General features: G+C 50.7%; 2 protein-coding genes across 3 annotated transcripts; one reads left to right on the forward strand and one right to left on the reverse strand.

Moving 5' to 3' along the window:
• Positions 1-453: 453 nt before the first annotated feature.
• On the forward strand, positions 454-21,419 carry KEL (Kell metallo-endopeptidase (Kell blood group)). Of its 2 annotated transcripts, none has more exons than XR_004484511.2 (18): positions 454-1,094; positions 1,315-1,459; positions 1,753-1,929; positions 3,762-3,886; positions 4,186-4,332; positions 7,213-7,272; positions 7,366-7,554; positions 7,787-7,935; positions 9,556-9,685; positions 16,817-16,927; positions 18,042-18,140; positions 18,384-18,461; positions 18,902-19,002; positions 19,164-19,274; positions 19,408-19,475; positions 19,701-19,870; positions 20,001-20,319; positions 21,043-21,090. XR_004484511.2 is itself a non-coding variant. In XM_004272242.3 (18 exons), exons 1-18 carry the CDS (start codon positions 1,047-1,049, stop codon positions 21,202-21,204), a joined length of 2,166 nt encoding a protein of 721 aa, XP_004272290.1. In that variant the 5' UTR covers positions 461-1,046; the 3' UTR covers positions 21,205-21,419. The 2 variants fall into 2 exon arrangements, 1 of the variants encoding a protein (XP_004272290.1); XM_004272242.3 differs by having other exon boundaries at positions 461-1,094; positions 20,224-20,319; positions 21,043-21,419.
• LLCFC1 (LLLL and CFNLAS motif containing 1) lies at positions 18,743-22,738 on the reverse strand. The gene is made up of 3 exons (XM_004272243.2): positions 22,597-22,738; positions 21,811-22,057; positions 18,743-18,815 (listed from the first exon to the last, which is right to left on the reverse strand). The coding sequence occupies exons 1-2, from the start codon at positions 22,736-22,738 to the stop codon at positions 21,879-21,881; spliced, it is 321 nt and encodes a 106-aa protein (XP_004272291.1). The 3' UTR covers positions 18,743-18,815; positions 21,811-21,878.
• Between the last annotated feature and the right edge of the window lie 1,522 nt (positions 22,739-24,260).

The following is a 24,260-nucleotide window of genomic DNA, read 5'->3' on the forward strand; positions in this document are numbered from 1 at the left end:
GACTAGTTCATTGTCACAGGGCTAGTCATTAGCAGATCTCCTGGTTTGTTGGGCTTTTTCATGGACTGCTCTGCCTGCAACCAGCAGGGCTCTGACACACCAGGGAAGACATCAGGCATGCTTGGGAGCAGGGGGAGTGGGCGTGGAGCAGGGAGACCTCCCAGGGAAGGTGGCATTTGACCTGAGAATTGAAGGACTCAAGAGGTTTCAATCATAGAAGAAAGGAGAGAAGAAAGAATATTTCAGAAATAAAGCAGCTCTGTGAGCAGAGGCACAGAGCAGGGCCAGAAGACTGCCTGGGGAGTGAAGTCTCCCTCCCTCCGTCTCCTCTGAGAGGCTGAGATAAAGGAGGAGGAGAGGCTGGGGTGTCTCCTGACTGATAAACAGGCTCCACCCGGAGGCCAATAGCTTGTGAGTGGGCACAGGGGCGCCAGGTGGCAGAAGCGCCCTTTCTCCAGGAGAAAGGAACTGGGGTGGGGTAGGAGGGAGGCCGTTTCCTGAATCCCCGTCCTCAGACTCAGCACCTAGAGCAGGACCAGGAAGGATTCTGGGAGCCAGAGAAAAGGCCAGACAGACGGCAAGTCCCCTGGAGAAAGCCATTCCCTTTTGCAGTCAGATGCCTCGGGTGGGAGGTGCGGCTGGATGGTGTGTGAGTGCCCGGCCTGCCCCTGGAGAGGAGGGATGTGAGGCTTGGAGGACAGGACCGGTGAAGGAGAGGGAGGTGACGGGCGAGGGAGGGAGGGAGGTTAGGGATACCTTTAGGGGAGAGGTTCCTTCTGAAGCACTTCTGGGAGTACTGCCCTGGCATGCAGATACACAAGTGTGTGTGTGTGTGTGTGTGTGTGTGTGTGTGTGTGTGTGTGTGTGTGTGTGTGTGTGTGTGTGTGTGCGCGCGCGTGTGCATGTATGGGGGAGTAGGTGGGCAGGGGGAGGTGTCAAAATGGCCTGATATAACTCTCTTTAATGTCCCCCCTTCCTGAACCAGCTTCTCTGTCCTCCCTCCTCCTCATTCAGTTCAGGAGGGTGGAGACGAGTGGGGGAGAGCCATGGGGTCTGAGCCAGCGAGCGGAGCGGGGACCCGCAGGAGACGGGAGGTAAGTGACCTCTGTGACCTGTGCGGGGCAGATTTATGACAACCCTGCTAGCTCCCAGGGGTCCAAAGAGGGCTGGGTTTGGGATAATGAGGGGTGTTATCTCCATACAAAGGGGCCCTAGCACTAACTGTCCCTTCTTTCTCCTCTCCCCTCCCTTTCCCCACCCCTCCCAATATCCTCTCTCCATCTTGTGGTTTTCACCTCCTGGCTCTCTGCGCAGAGATCTCCAGAAGAGGGGCTGCCCGCTGTACACAGCAGACAGTGGGCGATGGCCAGGCGAGCGCTAATGACAGTCCTGCTTTTCAGTCTAATCCTCGCTGGTTCTCTGCTGCTTTGGGGCTACATTTTCCAGGGCTGCGGTCCTGGTAAGCGAGATCCTAGGTCTCCCACGACCCACTCAGCCCTCCCTCATTCTTGGACCCCATCCATCCATCCATCATCCTGAGGCTCTGTGTCCATTAACTGACACTCATCCCGACCCTCTGGGGCCCCGGGTTCCCGACCTCTTCCCCCTTGAATCATGCTCCTGGCCGCCAGTCAGACCATTTCCTCCTCACCAGGGCCTCTGTCCCTTTCCCTCACCAGACATTCCTTTGCTTAGCCCCTTGGGGGAGCCCTCATCGCTTTCTCTTTCCCAGCTCTGAGCTTTTCCCCACAGCCCACTGTGAGACGCCTGTGTGTCGGGACCTCCTGAGTCTTTACCTGGCCTCTGGAAACACCAGTGTGGCCCCCTGCACTGATTTCTTTAGCTTTGCCTGTGGAAACACCAACAGGACCACTAGTTCTTTTCAGGCTCTTGCAAAGGAGAACAAGCGCCGACTTCAGAGAATACTGGGTAAGGAAATCAGGGTGGAAGATTCTCTTGCCATGGGTGCCACTGGGCCTAGAATGATCACAACTGTTCCAAGCCTGTGTGCCTGTGGAACACCTGGCTTGCATCATCCTCCATTGGCTCTCAGGGAACTGCTAGGTTTGCTTCTCCATCACCGTACATTTCACCGCAGGTACCACCTCTCTTCCATCTCTTCTTGTCCCTCCTTTCATCTTTTCTTTACCTAATCCCTATCCTCTCTCCTTTCCCATTTATCCACGATTGCTCCATTCTCTCCAAGTTCTCCCTTTCACCAAGTTCCATCTTCTGTGTTATCTCCCTTAAATTTTCAATTTCTACCCTATGCCAGGTGTCTTCCCGCACTGGCATCTCCTCAACGCCTGTTGCACTTTAATCTTTCTCTCCATCACTCTCATTGTCCAGCCCTCAGACCCTTCTTGTCTCCTAACGCGCCCTTGTCAGTGTTATCCTCTCCCTCCCATCGCTTCCCAGACCCCCCTCTTTTCACCATTATCTCCTGTTCTCCCTGAAACCTTGGACCATGGTGTGCAAGTTGAACTGGAAGAAGCTGAACTGGGATGATGGAGATGACTGATTGGAGATGATGGTGGGAGGAAAGAAGTGGCGTAGTGGGTGAGAAGTGATGGAGGGGTCCTTATTGGGTTGTGTGTAAGGGAATGAATATAGATGGGCACAAAAGAGATGCTGGAGGGAGAGGAGGACTAAGTTAAAAAGACTGAAGGTAAGAAGATTCCTGTAGATGGTGGCTGTGTTGAAAAGAACTGAGAGGAAAACTGTGAGGGAGGAACCAAGGCCACATAGGAAGTAGGAAGTTGGTCCCAGGAAGTTGGTGGATGGTGGCGAGGATTTGGGAGTAAGCATGTAACAAAAGGAATGCATTTCCTGCATATGGGAACCCAGAGAACCTGTTGACGGTATCAATTGGAATCTGGAAGAAATAAATGTATCCCTTTGCCCTCCTTCTTTTGATGGGAAAAAAAGTGGAGGTGGGTATTCCGTGCGTGGTAGAGGGGCACGCTTTCACTTACGGTATGGAGATGAAAAGAAAAAATACGCTTCGGACAAATTCTGCTGCCCATAATAGAATGAAAGGATGCCAGGGGGACTGAGGGAGAGGTGTTAGATATTAGAAGGTGGAGGATTCAAATGGGTTTGTGTTTGGGTTATTGTCCTGTGTTTGTTTGTTTGTTTCCTGGGATCAAAGAGAGGGGAGAGTCCAGACTAGGGGAGCCTGCCCCTATTTTTTCTCTTTGCTAAACATTTCCTCATGCACTTTCCTCTCTCCAATCCCTTAGAAGTCCTCTGATTTCCCCAATATTTCTAATTCGTTCATTCATCTCCCTCCTGCCTCTCATTTCTACTTTCTCCTTTTTCCATACTCTACTTACTCCATTTCTTTTTTTCCTCCCGTCTTTTCGTCTTTATTTCCTTTCTCACCTTTCTTCCTTTTTTTTTTTTTTTTTTTTTTTTTTGGCTGCACTGCTCAGCTTGTGGAATGGGGGATCTTAGTTCCCCAACCAGGGATGGAACCCGGGCCCTCGGCAGTGAGAGTGTGGAATCCTAACCACTGGCCCGCCAGGGAATTCCCTCACCTCTCCTTTATCCTCCTCGTTGTCTTGTCCGTGCTCCCGTTCCCAGCTCTTTTTCTTCCATCAAGTTGATCCAGCTCATCCCATCCTCCCAGTTTTCCTCATCCCTCTCTTTCTCCCCTTCCCTCCTTATCCCTGGAAGTCTTCCCTTTCCTATAACCTTTCTGTCTCCCACCTTCCCGGCTGGTGCCCCACTCCTTTAATTCTCCCACACTTCCTTTCTAGAAGCCCCAGGTTCCTGGCGCCTGGACTCTGGGGAGGAGAAAGCCTTCCAGTTCTACAGCTCCTGCATGGACACAGGTGCCATTGAGGGTGCAGGGGCTGGTCCCCTCAGACAAGTTATTGAGGAGGTGAGACCTGGGGCACCAACCTTTCTGGATGTATAACACGCAAGACCAACATATGCTCAAGGCTGCCGTTTTTTCCCCCTAGAGGATGGGTCTCTTTCCTAGGGATTTGGGAGGGAGATGGAAATGGCAATGGCCTGTGGATGTATTAGGACCTTGGGTGAGTGTAGGGAAAGAGGGATAGAGGTGGAGCCCTAAAGGGGTTAAGGGACTCAGAGTAGAGGTCAGGAAGTAGCAATGGTGGTGGTGGGGTTGGTCTCGGAGACTGTCCCTGTGCTGAGCCCTCTCTCTCTCCTTCCCAGCTTGGAGGCTGGCCAATCTCCGGTGATTGGACTCCCTTAGACTTTAACCGAACTCTGAGCCTTCTGATGAGTCAGTATGGTCACTTCCCATTCTTCAGAGCCTATTTGCGACCTCTTCCCACCCCTCCGTACACGCCGGTCATCCAGGTGAGGGAGGCACTGGCAAAAAATGTAGTAAAACCTGGGCCTGACTCACGTTTCCTCGGAGAGGAAAGATGTGCGATCCAGGGAAGAGACTTATCTTTAGGGAAATTATTGATGTGAGAACCAGGGACTTCAGGTGAGATTAGGGAAAGGAGCAGCAGGGCAGTTCTGGGAAGACAGAAGTAGTCTTGGTCTTCCTTGTAGCGTCTCGGAATCACCCCCAGGGTCTCTCAACTAGGTCCCCTGTCTCTCGTATTGCCCTCCTACGATTTAGCTTTCATTTTCCCCGGAGGGACCTTTCTAAACCAAGAGCTAATTATGCTGTTGTCTCTGTTTAAATGCCTTAAATGGCTCACTAGGTCATCAGGATCTGGTTCTTAATCCTTAGCAAAGCCTTGCAAGTATGACCCTTACAAACTCCTCCAGCCTTATCTCCTCCTTATACCCCAAGCCATGCTCCCTCGCTTACAGCTCCAAGGACATTCTTCGGTTCTGTGCATACGTGGCTTCCTTTGCCTGCAACGCTACGCCTCAGTTCGCACACTCAGCCTGGAAAACTCATACATATCTTTCAACTTTTGGCCTTGATTACTATCCCTTCTGGGAAATCTTCACTGAAACCCTGGCTGAGATGTAGGTGAACCCCTCTGTTCTCCCATTTCCTGTCATCTCAGCATTTAGCGCTGTGTTGAAGACCGAGCCTCTCGAGAACAGGCCCACGGTTTATTCAGCTCAGGTCCTCGGGACCTAGCACAGGGCCAGGCATCTAGAGGCCCACACCAGGTGTTTGCTGAGCGGGTAAAAAAAATGAAAGCCTTGGACGCATCGGTATTGTAGTAGGCCATGTGACCCTATATATTGGCCCCTACTCTGAAAAATGCCACGAAATTATATGAGGATGAATATACAAGAACTGACAGTGCACATGAGGCATTCTCAAGTTCAGTTCCAAAGGGTGTGCTGAGGAGTTTAACTGGTGTGGCCTTTGGAAATTGGTTAAGACCTGAAATGGTTAAGGAGAAGCTCAAAGGAGGGAGAGTGTGGGCTGAGTCCTGAAGCCTGGTTGATTCGTACAGCTGACGGTGAAGCTAAAGGGCCTTATAAGGGCTGTAGGGAAGTCCTGAGCTAAGGGAGGAGCCTGGAATGGTGTGACACCTCTGTGGGGTCAGCAAGGAGGCTGGTCTGTTGAACAGAGGATTTGCGGGTAGGGGTGGGGTGCAGTGGAAGGTAAAAGTAACGCTGAAGACGTGAAGTTGAGACTGATTATTCCTGGCCTACAACACTGGACTGAGGTGATAACTTTTGACGTAATAGAAAAAAATGAGCTACAGAGGTCTTTCAAATATGATGGTTGTACATAGAGGCCAAGTACAGTCAGCGGTTTTCAAGGTCAACCTAGACGTGCTGAGGCAGCTAGATGAGCCACGTTGATTCTGAACTAAGATGATTGTGGCAGAAATGGAAAGTGAGGCCAGGCATGAGGATGTAGGCAGCTACCTACATCCTCATCCTAGTGGTGATGGATGGTCCATGGTGATTCGACTGGTGACTGATTGAATATCAATAAGAGAAATGGAGAAACTAGACAATGACCCACAGTGTTGGTTTGGTGTGAATGGGAGGAGGGTGGTTCCCATCACCTTGAGACTGAATGGTCTCTGAGGGGAAATACAGGTAGAGAGAGTGAACTACAGAGGGAGCACCCCGATAAGGTGGTGCTGGAGAAGAGTAAGAATGGTCAGGAGGTGGGGGTCAGACCAGCTCAGCTGAGCCACAAAGGACAGGGGAGAGACCAGTTCAGGAGGGAGGGGTTATCTTTGATTCCAGAGACTTCTGAGCTTAGAAAATAAGGAATGAAAAGACACCATTGGAAACCTTCTAGACATAGCATCAAAATGGTCATGGAGATGGACTCCGATTTTATGGCGTTAGGAGGAAGGTAAGGAAGTTGAAGCAAAGGCATAGATGACTTTTAGTTCTTTAAAGTTTGGACAGAAAATGTGACAAAGGAGTCAAGTGAAAGCTTTATTCAAGAGAGCAGAAAAGTATATAGCTCCAAGTGGGAGTAGGATATTGAAGTCGGAGAAGTAAAACAAAAAACGTGGGAGCAAAGATCTTCGGGATAGAAACAAGGACACACCGATGTCAGAAGTAGGGTGAAGTGCGTGAGGGTAGTGGGCTACTTGCCTGGGGCGCAGAATTTAAGAGGGTACCCAAACTCACTAATCAAGATAAATAGTATTTCAATAAATATTTTTTAAAATGTCAAAATCAATGCAAAAATCCATGATGAACAAAATATCAAATCTTTGTTCATCGTGGATTTTCTTTTTTGAAAAAACAATGGATCAAAACTCTATTGCGGACTTTTGGGGAAACATCTACAATTCAAAAAAAATGATCAAAAATACATTGTGGATTATTGGGAAAAATACATGATGAGCAAAGTTTTGCTATTTTATTCTGTGGGGATTTTTAGCATTCATTTAGATTTTTAAAATTTCAATTAAGATATTATCGATCTTGATTACTGAGTTTTCAGTGCCTCTCAAATTTTGCACTTGAGACGGTATCTCACTCCCTTTACTCTAGACCTGGCCCTGGCGCAGACAGTGATTCCCTACAGGACATGGGTTATTATGCTTCTCTCTTGCTGAGCACCCCCAGACTGGTTGAAGTACCTTCTTTGCACATTTGCACATCTGTACTCTTCCCCCGTGTCCCTCGCCCCCCAGTCCCTGGCTTTCTTTGCTCTCTGGCTCCTCCTCTGTGCCCCCTTTAGTCCATCTCCTGGGGCCATCTTCCTGGTAAATGCCCGTCTCCCCACACCTGTCCTCTCCTTCCTCCACATTCCCCACTTCTCTCAGTCTCTCTTGTGTCCAGATAGACCAGCCAGAGTTTGATGTTCCCCTCAAGCAAAAGCAGGAGATGAACTATGCCCAGGTAAGATGGCACTGGGGACCAAGGTCCTGACCTCTTGTGCTAGAGAGAGGCAGGGGCCGACGGTGGCTGTGACTGAGGTTGCCTCTCCCCCAGATCCTGCGGGAATACCTGACTTACCTGAATCGCCTGGGAACCTTGCTGGGAGGAGACCCAAACAAGGTGGGAGAACACGCCTCCTTTTCCATCTCCATTAACTCACAGCTGTACCAGTTTCTGAGGCCCCCGGAGCAGCAGCAGGCACAGGGAAAGCTCTTCCAGATGGTCACGATTGACCAACTGCAGGTACCTTGAACCAGGGACTGGATGAAGATGGGCCTGAGGGTCTCGCTCCCAAACTTTCTTGACCTTCTTGTCTTCTTTCTCCTTATTTCCTTAATTCCATTCCATCCCTAACTTTCCTGGCTCCATCCTTTCCCTCAACCCCCCACCTCCCCACTCCCTTTCCTACCTGAGGGAGGGGATGCCCCCTCTCCTCCTTTCCTGTCCCCCCAAGCCTCCGTATCCCTCCTTTAAGGAAATGGCCCCTGCCATCGATTGGTTGTCCTGCTTGCAAGCGACATTCGCACCAATGTCCCTGAGCCCCTCTCATCCCGTCGCAGTCCATGACCTGGAGTATTTGAAAAACATGTCGCAACTGGTTGAAAAGCAGCTGTCGAAGCACAGGTTTGCCCCATGTGGGAGGGTGATGGAAAGAGGGTCCGAGGACCGGAGGTCTCAGGGACAAAGAAGACTGGAGAATGCAGGCTAGTAAGGGCCTCGCAGAAAGATGGGAGGGATCTGGGGCCATATGGGGGCAGAGAGGGGGTGGGATGGACGGCCCAGGAGGACATGGTGGAAACAGGAAGAGGGGCTCGGGGGGCATGGGGTAGGGAAACACACACGAAATGAGGGATCCAGGTGTCTGACAAGACATGGAGTTTGCTGGGAGTAGCACCCAGCCTGTGAAGTAACTCTGAGCTGTGGGAGATGCTCGAAGGCCAGTTGCTGGGGACAGCTGGGCATTTATGTCTTGTCAGCAGCTGAGGGGTGTGGGTGGGAGGAGAAGGTACGTGGGATGAGTAGATGGAGGAGGTGAAGGCTGGGAAGAACCTGGGGGAGAGGCTGTTTCTCATCTGTAGTGAGAGGATTCTGGGGCCCTTGTGGGAACGATCAGGGCGTCGAGGGAGGAGGGAGGGTGAGGCTCTGTGTTGGGCTCACTGCTGTCCCTGATACTGTGTGGCCACCACTTGGAGGCAGTGGCTTCCTTCCAGGGCCTTGGGCTCAAAGCCCATCTTCATAGTAACTCAGTGGCAGCAACGTCTAGAAATTCTTTCAGGGAGAAGCAAACAGCCATTCACGCAGGTGCGATTTGTATCCTATGTAAGGATACAAATCAAACCCGGTGAGAGAGTTCAGCCAGGCAGAGAAAGGTCCTGCATCCCAGCTTTGTTGCTCTTAGAAGATGCATCTTAAGATGAGCTGAGGTTTCTTGGTTGTGGAAGTAGCTGAATCTGTTTGGTTGAATCTAAGTCCAGCCTTCATCTAGCCCAGATCCTCCCCCCACCCCACCCCGCCCCCACCGCTGTGACTTGAGAGGTCCGCCTCTTCATCTGGTTCTTTCTTCTATCATTCTCCACCCTAGCCCAACCCACATCAAGAAAAGCTCTTCTTAAAACAGACAAAAGTTTTGAACAGTGGTTGCCAGGGGCTGAAGGGTGGGGAAATAGGGAGAGGTTGGTGAAAGGGTACCAACCTTCAGTTGGAAGGTGAAGAAAGTCTCAGGATCTATTGTACAACATGGTGACTATAGTTGATAACATTTAATTTTGCGTCGCTGTATTCTACTTTGTAGAGATTGTGGTTTTTTACAAGTGAAAGGTTTGGGGCAACCCCGTGTCAAGCAAGTCTGTGGGCACCATTTTTCCAATAGCATTTGCTCACTTCATGTCTCTGGGTCATATCTGGGTGATTCTCGCAACATTTCACCCTTTTTCAGTATTATTTTAATTGTTAAAGTGATCTGTGATCAGTGAACTTTGATGATACTTTAATCGTTTTGGAATTTTTTAGCAATAAAATATTTTTAAACTAGGGTTAAAAAAAAAAAAGATAGAAAGAAAAGCCCTTCTTTTTTTTATTTTTTGAAAAGCCCTTCTTGACGTGTTCACATGTGAAGCAGTTATTCTCTATTAATACAGAGAAGGGCTTCCCCGAGAGTATCAAGGTGACCTTTCCAAGGGGAAGCTTTTCTGGTGTTTTCCCCAGAGCCCGGGGGTATACTGTGGGTCTCTTTTCTCTCCACAGGGACTTTCTGCAGAGCCACATGATCTTGGGTCTGGTGGGGACCCTTTCTCCAGCCCTGGACAGTAAATTCCAAGAGGCACGTAGATTGCTGAGCCAGAAACTGGGGGAGCTGACAGGGCGACCACCCACGGTGAGGAGGGGCAGGGAGGAATCCTCCCGGATGGGGGGCTAAAGGAGCATCTGTCCTTTGGGGGGATGAACGTGGGCATAGCCCCCTCAGGGAGGGGCATGAAGATAGATGCCCCAGGGTCTGGGCTCTCGTGGAGGCACTCAAGGCTGACACTGAGAGCTGAGGCACCAGGGACCAGACCCTTAGGCACACGTCTGGCTACCTCGAGGGCCTTTTGCTGATTGTTAAAGTCTAGATATAAAGCTCTAAAGTGATCAAGGCCTGCTTTTCTTTTGTCATGACCCCTAGACTATTTGCCTGGTTATCCTGAGCGCTGTGATTTGAGGGGCCGGACATACAGTCTAGGGTTCACTGGAGTAAGAGGCAGGGACCTTCCCTTTGTCTCGGTGACTCCAGCGTTCCATGTCCAAAGGTGCTTCACGAGGAGCTCATCTCTGACATCCCGAGGGTTCTGTCGGCCACACCGTGGGCTTCGTGGTGCAGATCCCAACATATCAGAGGAGGGAGCTGTACCAAACGTGCTCTACTAACCAAAGTCTACTCTGTCCATACTCAGTTACTGAGAACTTTGAAATCCTAGGTCGACACATCCAATCCCAAGAGGAGGCGTCTAGAACATAAGATGTCCTCCATCCTCAGGCAAGGCCTCAGGGTAGTCTTGAAAATCACTGGGTTTCTTTTCTTAGTAATTTGTGGACCATTTCTCTGCCTTGGAGAAACTCATGGCTTTGGCAACCTGAAATATCTGTGGAATTCAGAGAAGGGAATTGTAAATGCAGGGACTGGAATGTAGTTATTGCCTATTGAGACTTTCAAACGTGCTGGATAGTTTTCTAAACCCTTTAGATACATGAGCTGATTTGATCCTCACGACAATTCCATGAGATGGGCAGACCGTTCTGGCCCTGTTTTATTGATGGGTAAATTGAGACCCAAAGGTTAAGGGGCTTGCTCGGGGTAATATACCTAGTAAGTTGTGAGAGCTGGGATTCGAACTCTGGAAGTCTGGCTCCAGAGTCTGTGTGCTTAATCATTGTTTAAAAAAAAAAAAGAAAGAAAGAAAACCCAAAAAGCTTTCTAGAATTTTCACTCAGGTAGGCTAGTCCCCAAGAACCTGTGGCTCAGCCTTTCCCTTGACTCAGATGAGACAGAGCCCCAACCCCTCTTAGTTAGGGTTGCTACAAAATCCCTGGCACCAGACAGCCTCCTGGAAATCCCAGAACCATGGCCTGATGGTGCTTCTTGAAAGGTGTAAGGATGCCAACGTTGAAATTCACACTTAAGAAACTTAGAAGGCTTATGAATTGCTAAAGTCACCACCCTTTATACACATATATATCCTTTATATACATATTATAAACAGCCTTATATATCTAATAGGATATATAATTGTCCTTGGGCTTAAAAGCTGAATCAAACCCTACCAACAAATAGTTCTGTGACTTGGTGAAGCCCTTTCACCTGTCTGGAACAGTACCAGGTATGACACATATTAATAATAAAAGCTGACATACATGGAGTAGTTACTCTGTGTCAGGCATTGCTTATTTTATTTACTATTCCCGGAACCACTCTGAGGTCCTCAGAAAGGACATGTAAGGTTCCCAAGACCACACAGCTCCTAAGTGGAGGAACACACTCCAAAACAGGTCTGTCTGACCCGGGAGGCCATATTTTTAACCACAAACTGTGCAGGATTGAGAAATAGGGGGTGGTAACAAAAAATGCCTTGGCAAATTCTTTCTATAAAGGTCAAGATAGTAAATATTTTTGGCTTTGTGGTCTATGTGATCTGTGTTGCAACCACTCAACTCTGTCCTTGTAACACAAAAGCAGTCATACGCTAAGTAAATGAATGGGCGTCACTGGGTTCTGAGAAAACTCTGGTTTAGATACTCTTGGAATTCCTAAGAGGGAGAGATGAGGGTGGGTTTAAATGATCAGTGGGATATCTGAACGGGAGGTAGGACGGAAGCAGTGTCTAGGGAGAAGAACGGGTTTTCCGGCGGAGACAGGGATATCGTTTCATTGCAACAAGGCACGGGGCAGGCTGGCTAAGGCTTGGTACAGTGTGACGGATCCTCCTGGTGGCTTTGGCTGAGCAAACGTGATGGGACTTGCAGGCAAGGCTGTCCTGCTGCTGCTGGAGCCTGGCTTGGGGGGTTTGAGAATCAGCCTGGGAGCCAGCACACCTGGAACAGAGAAAGCAAATAGGATAAGAGTAGGGAGGAAATCAGAGAGGGGAGGAGGGGATTATCCGGGACCTGGTAGGTCACCGTAAGGACCTGGGTTTCTCTCTGCATGTAACAGGGGCCTATAGAGGGATTTATCTGTTTTATGTTTTAAAAGATCATATTCTGAAGGTAAGCAGCAGTGTTTCCTGACGGATGTGTGGTGTGAGAGTGAAAATGGAGTCAAAGATACCACCAAGGTTTTGGCCTTGATTTGATCAAAATTTGTATTTCTATCCGATGGTTGTTAATTACAGATGTCTAACCATATTCTTCTGAACGAATTCTAATGCCCTTATTCAGAAGGACTGTTAGGTCTCATTATCTGACCATATTTTGTTTGTGACTTTTGAATATATCGTCAATGAACCTGGCTGTTAAGCCAGGTCTTCCTCTTATTAAACGAGAAGCTGAGTTTGGGGAATTAAAAGCAGAACCTCACATTGTTGCCCATTAAATGTGAACTGTTTACACTCAGCCCAACATCCCAATTTATTCAGGTAATTTTAGCCTTTGTTTCAATGATCTGTTATTTCTGCCTTAGGTCATTCATGGTTTTATTTATTGCATCTTCATCTAGATTACTGGTAAAATTCTGCAGAGGGAAGAGTATTGGGTCAGGTTATTGAAGACCTAGCGTAGAGTCGTCAGTTCATTTATGCACCAAATGTTAATTGAGCCCCTATTATATGCCAGACACTTCTCTAGGCCCTTGGGAATCTTCATGACCAAAATAGACAAAAATCCCTCAAACACTTATATTCTAATGGAGGCAGAATGACAGTAAGCTGAATAAAACATATTGAATGGTATTAAGTGTCATGAAAAAATAAAACAGGAAAGGGAGAGAGGCATACTAGGTGAGGACGTGCTACAATGTCCAGTGGGGTGGTCGGGGAAGCTCGTACTAACTTGGAGTCAGTAATCACTGATGTTCCCTTATGGACCAGTCAGTCAGAATCCACTCAAGTCACACTGTCATTTAACGTGGATTTCTCCATCGATTTCACAAAGATGTAAGTTTTGGTTTTACCAACTGCTATCTTGAAATCAAAATCATGCCAACAGAGTGGGGTAGAACTTTAGAATTTACAGAGCACGTTCCACGTAGTGTTTCCCCTGCTCTCCCAAGTAGCTTTGTGAGGAAAGCGGAACAGGAAGGCAGAACAGGCATTAGGCTCATTTTTATAGCTGGCGTAACTGAAGTATGAGGGTTTAAGTTAATAATCCACAGTTAGTAAATACTGAATTCTCTGTACAGAGGGAGCACTGCGGTGGTCCTTGAGGCTGAATCTGGCCCATAGGTGTGTGTTGTTGGCCTTTGAAGCTTTTTATAGACTGTTAGGTGATGGCACAGCAAGACTCAGCGTTCCAGCCTTTTTTGTTGTTGTCAGTGTGAAGCTCTGGCAACACGGAGCTAGCCGTCTCCAGGGGCGACAAATGACTGGGACTGAGTGATGCAGCCAGCAGGGCTGCGTCCCTCTCTCCGGTTTGCCGTACCCCTTCTTGTCCCGGGGTTCTGACGTTGGACTGCTGCTCTCACTTAGGTTACCTCATGGCCCCTGTTTGAGTTTGTGACTCCAGATCTGCTGTTTATCCTAATTTAATGATCCTTTAAAAGTGATGACATTTCAAAAGGATTTTGATATGATTCGTCCTCAGTGGTGCTATGCTGGCCCTCAGGAGTTACACATTATTTTCCAAGTGTCCAAAAATAGTCGGTTTAATGATTCATTCTAGAATTTTGTTTAGAAATTAACATTAAGGATTCCTGACTCACCTGTAATCTCTAAAATCTACCTTCCCCTTACTGAAAATTGTGCAAAACTTTGCTTCTCTCCAGACTCTTGGAATTTTGCCTGATTTTTATCAAGTCTATCATTACTCATGGTTCTAAGCTTGTATCTGCAACTTTTTTTCTTTCTTTTTTAAAAGATTTTTTTCTTCAAGTATAGTTGATTTAGAGTGTTGTGTTAACTTCTGCTGTGCAGCAAAGCGATTCAGTTATACATATATATCCATTCTTTTTCATATCCTTTTCCATTATGGTTTATCACAGGGTTTGTTGTTTTTTTTTTTAATTAATTAATTAATTTATTTATTTTTGGCTGTGTTGGGTCTTCGTTTCTGTGCGAGGGCTTTCTCTAGTTGCGGCGAGCGGGGACCACTCTTCATCGCGGTGCGCGGGCCTCTCACTATCGCGGCCTCTCCCGTTGCGGAGCACAGCCTCCAGAAGCGCAGGCTCAGTAGTTGTGGCTCACGGGCCCAGTTGCTCCGCGGCATGTGGGATCCTCCCAGACCAGGGCTCGAACCCGTGTCCCCTGCATTGGCAGGCAGATTCGCAACCACTGCGCCACCAGGGAAGCCCCTATCACAGGGTTTTGAATATAGTTCCCTGCGCTCTACAGTAGGACCTTGTTGTTTATCCATCCTGTATATAATAGTTTGCATCTGCTAATCCCACACTCCCACTCCATCCCTCCCACATTCCCACTCCCGCAACATTTTTCTGTTCCTTAAAATTAATCTTTTGAGCCTCATTATCCTGGGTTTGAAGTATCTCTTCTATCCTTTATATTTTAGCAATGATGTTTTTTCTTTTTCTCTGTTTTCAATCAGTGTGGTATACTCCATCACTCCACGTCTTGAGAGACAGCTCAGATACTCATAACCCCCAGCAGATGAATATACAACCTGCCAACCTCCACCCCCGAGACTTACGTTCATTTATAGATTCTGGAAGTTGTTTTCCCGCACATAGAACATAGGACTCAGCACAAGTGTGACCAAAAGGATCCCAGAGTGGCACAGGGTGAGCAGTGGGTGGTCTGAGGTGGTGTCCACACTCCCCAGGAACCAGGTCAGGGCCTGCCGTGGCCTGGGCTATGGGCAACAGCATGGAACAGGCAAAGGATTTGGAGAGAAGGGCAGGCACCAGCCAAAGGGATCAGGAAACAACTCAAGAACCAGGAGGTATAGAAAGGGCAGGCAGGTCCACACTACCAAGCTCAAGGCTGATGTGTTTGCTCCTGTCCTGGGTGCAGCCCTCCACCCCCGGCAGCAGTCTGATGAAAGGCAGCCTCAGAGCCGAACTTGTCATCGGGGGCCTGCAGCACCTGCACTGGACCCCGGCATTGCTATCAGACCGAGGTTACCTTTCTATTTGTATTTCACATTTGTGAGTTTCAGAGCTCCAAGTAATACACTCTGGAAAGTGTCTGAGTCCCTTCTCCTCAACAGGAGAAGGTTCTTAAAAGGTCTCATGGTGAGGGGACAGACAAGAACGCACAGATGTGGGCAACCGGGTCTGGAGCAACCTCCAAAATGATGAACATTCTAATAGGCCCAGGAGTGTCTTCGATGACAGAAGTGCTGGCCTTCCTTTCTCTTTCCTCATTTGTCGGAAGCCCCATAAACTCTCTCCAGCCTTAGGACCGGAATGCGTGGTGGCAGCCTAACTGCCTGACCTGCCAGGACGTCTGGGGGAATAAATAAGTTACAGGAATGAAGTCTTATGACTTCAGCCCACTCAGCCCAAATTAGCATGTTAGCCGGTTTTTCCTAAGTCGCAGCTCAGCTTTCCCTTAGGCCAGCTTCCTGAATTTGTTTCTCACCTGCCCTGCGTCATCTCTGGGCCTACGCTTGGTCGTCTCTTCAAAGCCATCCACCCCAACATCTCTCTTTTATGTTTCTTAGTCTTCCCATCCTGCTGTTAACACATTATTTGACCAGGGGATTTTTGCAGAAACTAACGCTTGTGGCAGTCATATGTCTCTGGTCAAACGTGTTAAAAAACACCCCAGTTGCCAAGGCCCTCTTTGAGTTTTTATTTTTTAATAAATTTATTTATTTATTTTTGGCCACGTGGGGTCTTTGTTGCTGCACGCGGGCTTTCTCTAGTTGCGGTGAGCGGGGGCTACTCTTCGTTGTGGTGTGCGGGCTTCTCGTCGCTGGGGCTTCTCTTGTTGCGGAGCACGGGCTCTAGGTGCGCGGGCTTCAGTAGTTGCGGCACGTGGACTCGGTAGTTGTGGCTCGCGGGCTCTAGAGCACAGGCTCAGTAGTTGTGGTGCACAGGCTTAGTTGCTCCGTGGCATGTGGGATCTTCCCGGACCAGGGCTCGAACCTGTGTCCCCTGCATTGGCAGGCGGATTCTTAACCACTGCGCCACCAGGGAAGTCCCCTCTTTTGATTTTTTGTCTAACCGTTTCTCTGCCTTTGAAGTTGAAGACGTCCATCCTCTCATCCTATATCCTTTTCCCTGATTTGGCAGAAAGTGTCTTAGTGCTCTGAATTCGTATATTTAGTCTTTTCTTTTTTCCTCTTCTCCCACCAAACAATATGGTATCTAAAACCCAATTTTACTCTGATAACTTCCTTCTTTATAAGACAAGGTCTTACCGTATGATCCTCAATAACCATTTGGAGAGTGGGGTAGGAAGGCAGGAGGCAGGGAGACTCTTCCTTCTTCAATTTCTCTTTTAAGTAAAGAAGCTTGGGAGGATGGGAGTCTCCGCCGGGCTCTGTGCGTGGTGGGTGGGGACAGGGTGGCAGGCAGACCTGCTAAAGTGAGAGGGTTGGCTCTAGTCCTGTCCTTCCCAGGAGCCTTTCAATCATCCAGAAGGATGCCTCCCAGTGGCCTGGCTTTCAAATTCAATAGGCAATAAACAAGGATAGTTTGCCCAACCCAGGCTCATGAGACTAATCCTGGAGGAGATGTGAGCCCCTCTTTGCTAAGCAGCATGACCCCATGTGTGTCACCAAAAGGGGTTATAGAGTAAAGGGAGACAAACCAGCAAAGAGAGCATGCTCTGGGGGTGAAGGTCTAGGTGAGACTGGCCTGGGAAAGTGGATGAGGAAGACGCCTTGGCGGGAGCCATTCATTCCAGCTTTGTCTCTGTAGCCCGCCCACCCTCGCTGGATGACGTGTGTGGAGAAGACGGCAGCCTTCTTCAAGCCTACGCTGGCAGCCTTGTTTGTCCGTGAGGCCTTCGGCCCCAGCACCCGAAGTGCTGTACGTGAGGGCCCTTCCCCAGCCCACGTCCTTCCGCCCCTTCCCCGCCAACCCATCCTCTCCTAGTTCTAGCGACTTTGCTCTTCTCGGTGGTCTCTGTGGTCAGAGAACCAGCCAGTTAGAGAGAGAACCCAGAGAGGGACACGCTGCATCCCTAGGGTCTGCACAGTTTAGCTCTGAGACACAAAGTCCGCACAACACACACTGACCTGGACAGGTCACCCAGCTTTCCTGCTCATGTGTTTCTTCAACCATAAAATGAGAATATTGAACTGCATGACCTCTAAGCCTACCCCTTGTTTACCTGTGATTTTTTTTTAACAACACGTGAAATGACATCAGAATGGAATGCTGTCATCTTCAGAAGCGCTAATAAATAACTACTGAACACTTTTCAGTGCCTACCATGTGCCTGATACTCTTATAAGCACTTTGCACCAACTACTTTAATTCCTACTATTATTATAATTTTAAAGCAGAGAGAACTGAAGCACAGAGGGGTTAAGAAACTTGCCCAAGATCACACAGCTACCAAATAGCAGAGTTAGGATTTGAACTCAGGCTCCCAGTGTCGTCATCCATTTTCCTCCATCAAGAAAGGAAATGCACACGGTGGTAGGTGGCCGAGAAGGCAGTCAGTACACAGTCAGGGTGTGAAGCTGGGCAGGCTTCAGCTTGTTGCGAAGCTGAGGAACCCTGGAAGTTGGAGAGAGGAAATGCAGGCTGTAAGAAACAGGGTGTGAGGACGAGGGCCCTCGAGAGCAGAGAAGGGGATGGTGGTCCACCTCCTCCCGCCACTTTCTGAGAGGATTGCCCAGCCGAGAGAAAGGACAGTGTCACGGAAAGGAGCTGTCTACCCCGTCAAGGGTCAGGAGTGACCAGTTCCCACCTTCCCCTTCTGTGCTTGGTACCTCCTCCACATCCCCACAGCTCTCCGTACCCTGAGTTTTTGGTCACCTAGTAGGTAGCACTTTGCACTTTCTCTGTCTGAGACCGTCCTCCTTCTGGCAGCCCCTCAGGGTCGAGGCCCCTTCCTAGAGGCCCAGTGGGCAGGGCCCAGCACTGAGGCTGAGTTTGATCCTGTTTCTTTCTCCCTGCCCCGTCCTGCCCACAGGCCATGGAATTATTCACTGCGATCAAGGATGCCCTCATCGCTCGCTTCCAGATGCTTCCTTGGATGGATGAAGAGACCCGGGCAAAGGTCCAGGACAAGGTAAGGCCAGGAGAAGGAGACAGTGTGGGAACGTGTAGTAGGTGTGAACTGAGTGTTGGATCAAGAGATCACAGGGCCTGGAGGAGCGTGCTCAAGGCCAAGGGCACAAGTATAAACACCAATATGCCGCACACACATCCTGGGGGCAGTACCAGAGGAAGGGACAGGGCAGTGAGCAGGAGAGATTCCTTCTGATAAGACTTGGGACAGCTAGGTTCCTTCCACCTTTGTGTCTCTTCCCAGGTCACCCAGCTGCAGGTGAAGATGGGGGCCCCGGAATGGGCCTTGAAGCCAGACCCAGCCAGACAAGAATACAACGATGTGGGTTCCTGCCCTCGCCATTTACTCTTTAACCCTCAACTTCTTCACCCACCCCGATCCACCAGAGTGGCAGACAGTCATTTCCCCTAGTTGATCCTGAGAAACCCTTCCCTGCCCTGGTGCTGCTGGGGCCTGATGGGCGGATAGCCACACTCTGGATCTTGCCAACAGAAGAGTAGAACCTTTGCAGGTCACGTTGAGCGTGTGTGCACACTCGCACCCATGCATTCGTGTGACTTGCCTGAGTATTTGTGTGCTGGTACGTGTGAAGCCCGTTTGTACCACGCAGGCACTGGTGTCATGGCGCTGGTTTTCCACGATTCCGGGGAGGTCCGCGCATCGGGGCTTATCTGTCTGGGTTCAGATGTCCGCGTCAGGGTATGTCAGTGTACATCTACATTTGTCTCCGTGTATTCGAGTTGCCTCCTGCCTCCTCCCAGATACGACTTGGACCCAGCTTCCTGCAGTCCTTCCTGAGCTGTGTCCGATCCCGCCGAGCTAGAATCATCCGGAGTTTCCTGCAGCCTTTCCCCAACCACAGGTACGAGGGCGAGGGAGACACAGACACCGCATCCCAAAGATAGCCGTCCAAAATGAGCAGGAAAGAAAGCCAGAGGCTCAGGGGAACAGGAACAGTGACAGTATGCGGGAACGACGGCACGTAAATGATAGAGCTGGTATTCATATGTACTCTTTCCACAGGTGGCAGGTGCTCCCCTGGGGCGTAAATGCCTACTATTCAATACCTGACCATGTGGTGGTCTTCCCAGCCGGACTCCTCCAACCCCCGTTTTTCCACCCTGGCTACCCCAGGTATGGGCCATTCTAAGTTTCCCAAGAGCAATGGACCCATGTTATGATGAATGATGGATGCGACTTATGGTTGGAGAATTGGGGCCAAAAACTTGGAAGGATTCTGAGGGTAAGACAAGCCCTTGCCCCCTAGAGCTGTGAACTTTGGCGCCGCCGGCAGCGTTATGGCCCATGAGCTGCTGCACATCTTCTACCAGCTCCGTGAGTAACAGCGGGCCATTGGGAGATGGGGCCATCGGGAACCCAGGTTGAAGGCCCCAAAGGCATCCTAGAGGGGGAGAAGGGAAGCTGTGCGAGGGCTCCGGGGTGGGGTCAGTTCTGAAGCCTTTGCAGTGCTCCTGGGAGCCAGCCCAGTTTGTGGTACCCCCGGGTCTTCACCCCTGCATCACGCCTCACCGTTTCATTCCCTTGCCCCATTTTCAACAGTATTCCCTGGGGGCTGCCCAGCCTGTGACACCCATGCCCTACAGGGGGCGCTAGTGTGCCTGGAGCGCCACTATGCTGCCTTTCCATTACCCAACGGGACCTTCTTCAATGGCTCCCGCACATTCCTGGAGGATGCTGCAGACACGGGGGGACTGGCCATTGCACTGCAGGTAACTCACATCCCAAGGGCTGCGATCTATTTTTACCAGCAGAATAGAGAGCCTGTCCCCAGTTTTTCCTTCCACCATCCCTCAGGCAAACATAGCAAAACGTTCTGCCCTTCACATCCCCACTGAACAGGTGGCAACTTGAGGACCCCCTCCGACTCCATAGAGCCCTCTTTTCTAGATCCATAGATCTCACGGCAAGTACCTTTTCTCCTGGCTCAGAGCAGTGTGTCAGTGCAGAACTTGGAAAGAAGGACCGTGAACTGGTTTTGGATATTGCGTGTAGGGCATCAGATTTCCAGATGGCCACGGGTCTAGAGCCTAAGGGCGACTCTCCATCCCACTCCCATATCCAGGCATACAACAAGAGGCTATTATGGTACCGTGGGGAGACCACCCTGCCCAACCTGAACCTCAGCCCCTGGCAACTCTTCTTCCGAAGCTATGCCCAGGTAGGCAGCCGACACCTCCCACCAGGGCTTAGTCCATGTCAGATAAATGCCCTATCGTTAACACTCAGATATTGTTAAGCATCTTCCCCCCAATGCCACCAAGCCTCTGCTGCACAAATCCCCAATGTCATCCTTTCACACGTGTCCCCTTGGGACCATCCCTTCATCCTGCTATAAATTCTTCTACCAAATTCAGCAGTGCCTTCAGAAAACGGAAAACGACTGTATTCCCAAATCCCTCCTTGAGATGAGCCCAACTTTTATCTTCTCTCATTTCTTCTGGAAACACAGATCCCTTCAAAAAGAGCCTTAACAGACTACCTATAGACCACGTTCCTCCTCGGAGACCTCGCCACGCAGTGGGGTCCCCCTGTGACATAACCCCCGCACAGTGTTCTTACAGCAGATCCCTCAGCAGATAGTGCCCCCAATTCCTCAGGATACTTAGAGACCCGCACAGTGTTCTTACAGCAGACCCACCTCTAGGGCACTTGCAAATGGTATGATTGCACAGACCAGCCCTCCCCAGATACCCACTGCCCGATTAAATGACCCACAAATGGCAAATACCTTCCTTCCTCCATGTGGCCCTCAGAGCATTGCTATCCCTGCTTTTATCTTTGCTGTCCCTAGTTACCACCTGGTCACCAGGTCTGCCGTGTCCTGCTGACCCTGATACCCTGCTTTTCTCCTTACCCTGTATGGACCTCTCTTTCTCCCCAGGTGATGTGTAGGGACCCCAGCACCCAGGATCCTCAGGACACTCACAGCCCTCCTACCCTTCGAATCCACGGGCCCCTAAGCAACAGCCCAGCCTTCGCCAGACACTTCCACTGTCCCCACGGCACCCTCATGCACCCCTCCAGCCGCTGCCAACTCTGGTAACCCAGCTGGCTCCCAAAGAGACCTCAGTACAGGTGTATCAGCATCTCCCTGCCCCATCCCTGGAATCAGGACAATACCTCCTCTCCCCTTCTGTTCCAAAAATAAAAGCCGGCCCTTGGCTTCTGCCTGTCTCTTAAGAACACTTTCCTGCTATGTCCGATGCCTAGAAGTCAGAAAAAATCAGAGGAGAAACCGCCAAGCAGAGTTCCAAGGACGTGAGACAAGGAAAGAACCAGTGAATGAGCTAAAGGTCGGTGGAAACCGGTTAGAGACAAGATTAAGCTGCCCCCACTTGTTTCCAGGATTTGATTGTTATTACTCTTATTGTTGCTGCCTCCCTACCCCTAATCTGTTGTCCTGAGCAAAGCCCGGAGAGGCTGGGGGAGAGAGAAGGGCAGGGGTCCGGTGTCTCCGCTCTTGGAGATGGCCCTCAGAGGGTGGGGAGGAAGGTGGGCAGGGGGCATGGGCCGCTGAGAGGCCAGCACGGGGTCTCTCTGATGCTGCGTCCCGAGGGGGAGGGTCATGGGCAAGAGCCAGGAAGCCGCATGTACGTCACCCTCGGGAGAAGCGCTCCGGACCCCCACGGGGAGGCGGTCAGTAAGCTACCGTGAAGCGGAGGCAGATGTCCAGGTCCTCATCCAGGAATCAGGCCACCGCCTCCGCCTCCAGGTCCCTCATAGGAAAACCACGGTGCCGGCCAGGTTCAAGCAGAAGGCGAGGTCGAACAGGTGGCCACGGCTTGCCACCGCCTCTGACATCTGCTCGTCCTCTTGCTGGGTCATGTCCACTGCCTGCCACAGCTCGCCCACCGAGGAGGCCACAAAGTGCTCTGCAAACTGTTCTCCATCTTGGTCTGAAACAGGGGACGGGGGACAGCGTGAAAGGACTGTTTCTGATGCCCCCCCTGCCCCCCGCCCCTGGCCCGCCTTGGAAAGAGGAAGGCATTGGGGAACCTGGGAGCCCAACTGCCCACACCCTTGTTCTTGACCACAGAGGCGATGCTCCATCTGGGGGGTCTCTTCTGGTCTGTGTGCGGCCATAGCCCCAGCTCAAGGGCATGCACTCCCCACTGCCAGTTCACACTGCCTCCTCCAAGGTGTTACCTCGTCTGGGGAGTGAGGGACCAACGTGGAGGAGGGTGAACTTCCAAGACCCTCTTCCCGTATTCACAGGGTTCCATGCACATCAGCTGGCCCCGGCACACCCTGAGTACGGCCCTGGCGAGGAACCGCGGCTCTAGGCCCTCTACAGGACACTCACACTGCAGTAGTAGGGCCTGGGGTGACTGCCGTAACCCAAACCTATCTCAGCTTTCCCTCTGGCCTGACCAGTGATCTGACTCCAAAGAGATCTGGTCCCCGGCTTCAGGCATCGTCCCCCTTCTTCACCTACCTGTAGAGGGTGTTTTCTCTTTCTGACTCTTCTCGTCCAGGCCTGGGCTCCCTTTCTGAGGCGTCACCCCCTTGACCCACAGCAGCAGCAGGATGGATGCCAGGAATGCTGCCCTGCAGAGCTGGGAGCCCAGGGAAGTCATGGGCCTTCCCTAGTCCCCGGTGCCTGGCAGGACCCTCTCCTCCCTCCCCTGTCCGTTGTCCCGGCGCTTACCCCTTCCCAGCACCGTTTTCTCCCCTTCCCTTCCATAGGACCTCTGATGTCATGAGCTCTGTGACATCACAGTCGTGGGCCTGACCCTCATCCCGTCCTCTTGGAGAGTTCCGTTGGCAGGCAAGAGCGTGGAGAGTGGCTAGCAGGCTTCCAGGATGACCACGGTGGGCCATTCTGTGCAGAGCCACAGCAATGACTTAAGAGTTTGTGGAGTCCTTTCATGTCCATTGTATCATTAGATCCACATAGTAACCAGGACTCAAAGTCACGGTATTGCCATACCCATTATATAGATGAGGAAACTGAGGTTCACAAAAGAAATGATTCGCCCACTGAAGATCACACAGATAATAAGGTGCAGAGCAGGGCTCTTGGCCGATTCTTTAGATTCTAAATATCACACCTTCCCACTCCTCTGTACAGCCTTTCTCAAAGGAAAGCGACTTGCATAAACTGAGACCCAGACCGGATGTCGAAATGGGGATCTTCAAGTCCTGGGCTGTGCATGAAACTCAGCTCCGTCAGAAATGGAGGAGGGGGAGGGCGTGGGTGGAGGAGGGGATGGGTACCTGCTCTGGGTATGAGAGAGACAGAGAGCAGAGTGCCTTGGACCCAAGTGGAAACCTTTCTCTCACTCATCGTCCTCTCCCGGACTTCCCTCTATCCTAGCCATTGCCCTCTTGTACTGGTAGACTGAACACCGTCTTCCCTCATTCCACATCCTCCTGTACTCAGACACAGAGGAAAATGTTAGAGACCCAGTGTCTAAACTCCATCTCTAAAGGGTGGGAGGAGTTACAGTCTTCAGAGAAAAATCAGTGTGGCAGACAGAGGCAAGGATCCCAAGTAACGGATCTCAAGAGACCTGCTTTCACGTCCCAGTGCCTGCCCCTGCCCATGACCCTGGTGAGCACAGACCTCTTGGTAATGGGCTGTGGCTTACATCTGCTTCCTGGAGCAGAGAGATGGGGAGACAGGATGAAGCCCCACCCTGAAAAACCAGAGACAGATATTGGCCATGAGCGACAGGAGGGGGTGCCAGGACAGGTGGGAGGGGGGTCTTAGACACGCTGGAACTATCACCACCAGCTCACACCGCTCCTGGCGTCCACGTACCCCGCACCTGAAGGAACCGCCAAGTGCAGGGGTGAGGATGTGTGCAGAAACACGTGTACTTCCTGAAAGAGGGGATCGCAGAAATGGAAGGGCCCGTGGAGCTTCCCTCCCACGGATGCCCCCCATGCCGTCAGATGGGCTTATCGGGAGACTGTCCCAGACAGCCAACACGGCCTCCTGTTTACTTCCTGGTGATCCAAGCCAGGTGACAGGGTGACTGGGGAGCGGTACAGGAGGTCACTTGATGATGGGAGAGGCAGGATTCAAGTAAGCAGGTGACCCTGTTCACCTGTCCCTTGCACTCATTGACCTGCAGGTTCAGGAAATGATGCTTG

The sequence above is a fragment of the Orcinus orca genome, chromosome 9 (assembly GCF_937001465.1).
Source record: "Orcinus orca chromosome 9, mOrcOrc1.1, whole genome shotgun sequence".
NCBI lineage: Eukaryota > Metazoa > Chordata > Mammalia > Artiodactyla > Delphinidae > Orcinus > Orcinus orca.

Excerpts from the sequence above, each read along its gene's own strand:
- KEL (XM_004272242.3), top strand. The coding sequence starts at position 1,047 with ATGGGGTCTGAGCCAGCGAGCGGAGCGGGGACCCGCAGGAGACGGGAG. Across the intron at positions 3,887-4,185 it reads TCAGACAAGTTATTGAGGAG|CTTGGAGGCTGGCCAATCTC; the intron begins GTGAGACCTGGG and ends TCTCCTTCCCAG. Across the intron at positions 19,871-20,223 it reads GACTGGCCATTGCACTGCAG|GCATACAACAAGAGGCTATT; the intron begins GTAACTCACATC and ends TCCCATATCCAG.
- LLCFC1 (XM_004272243.2), bottom strand. The coding sequence starts at position 22,738 with ATGACTTCCCTGGGCTCCCAGCTCTGCAGGGCAGCATTCCTGGCATCC. Across the intron at positions 22,058-22,596 it reads AGAGAAAACACCCTCTACAG|ACCAAGATGGAGAACAGTTT; the intron begins GTAGGTGAAGAA and ends CCCCTGTTTCAG.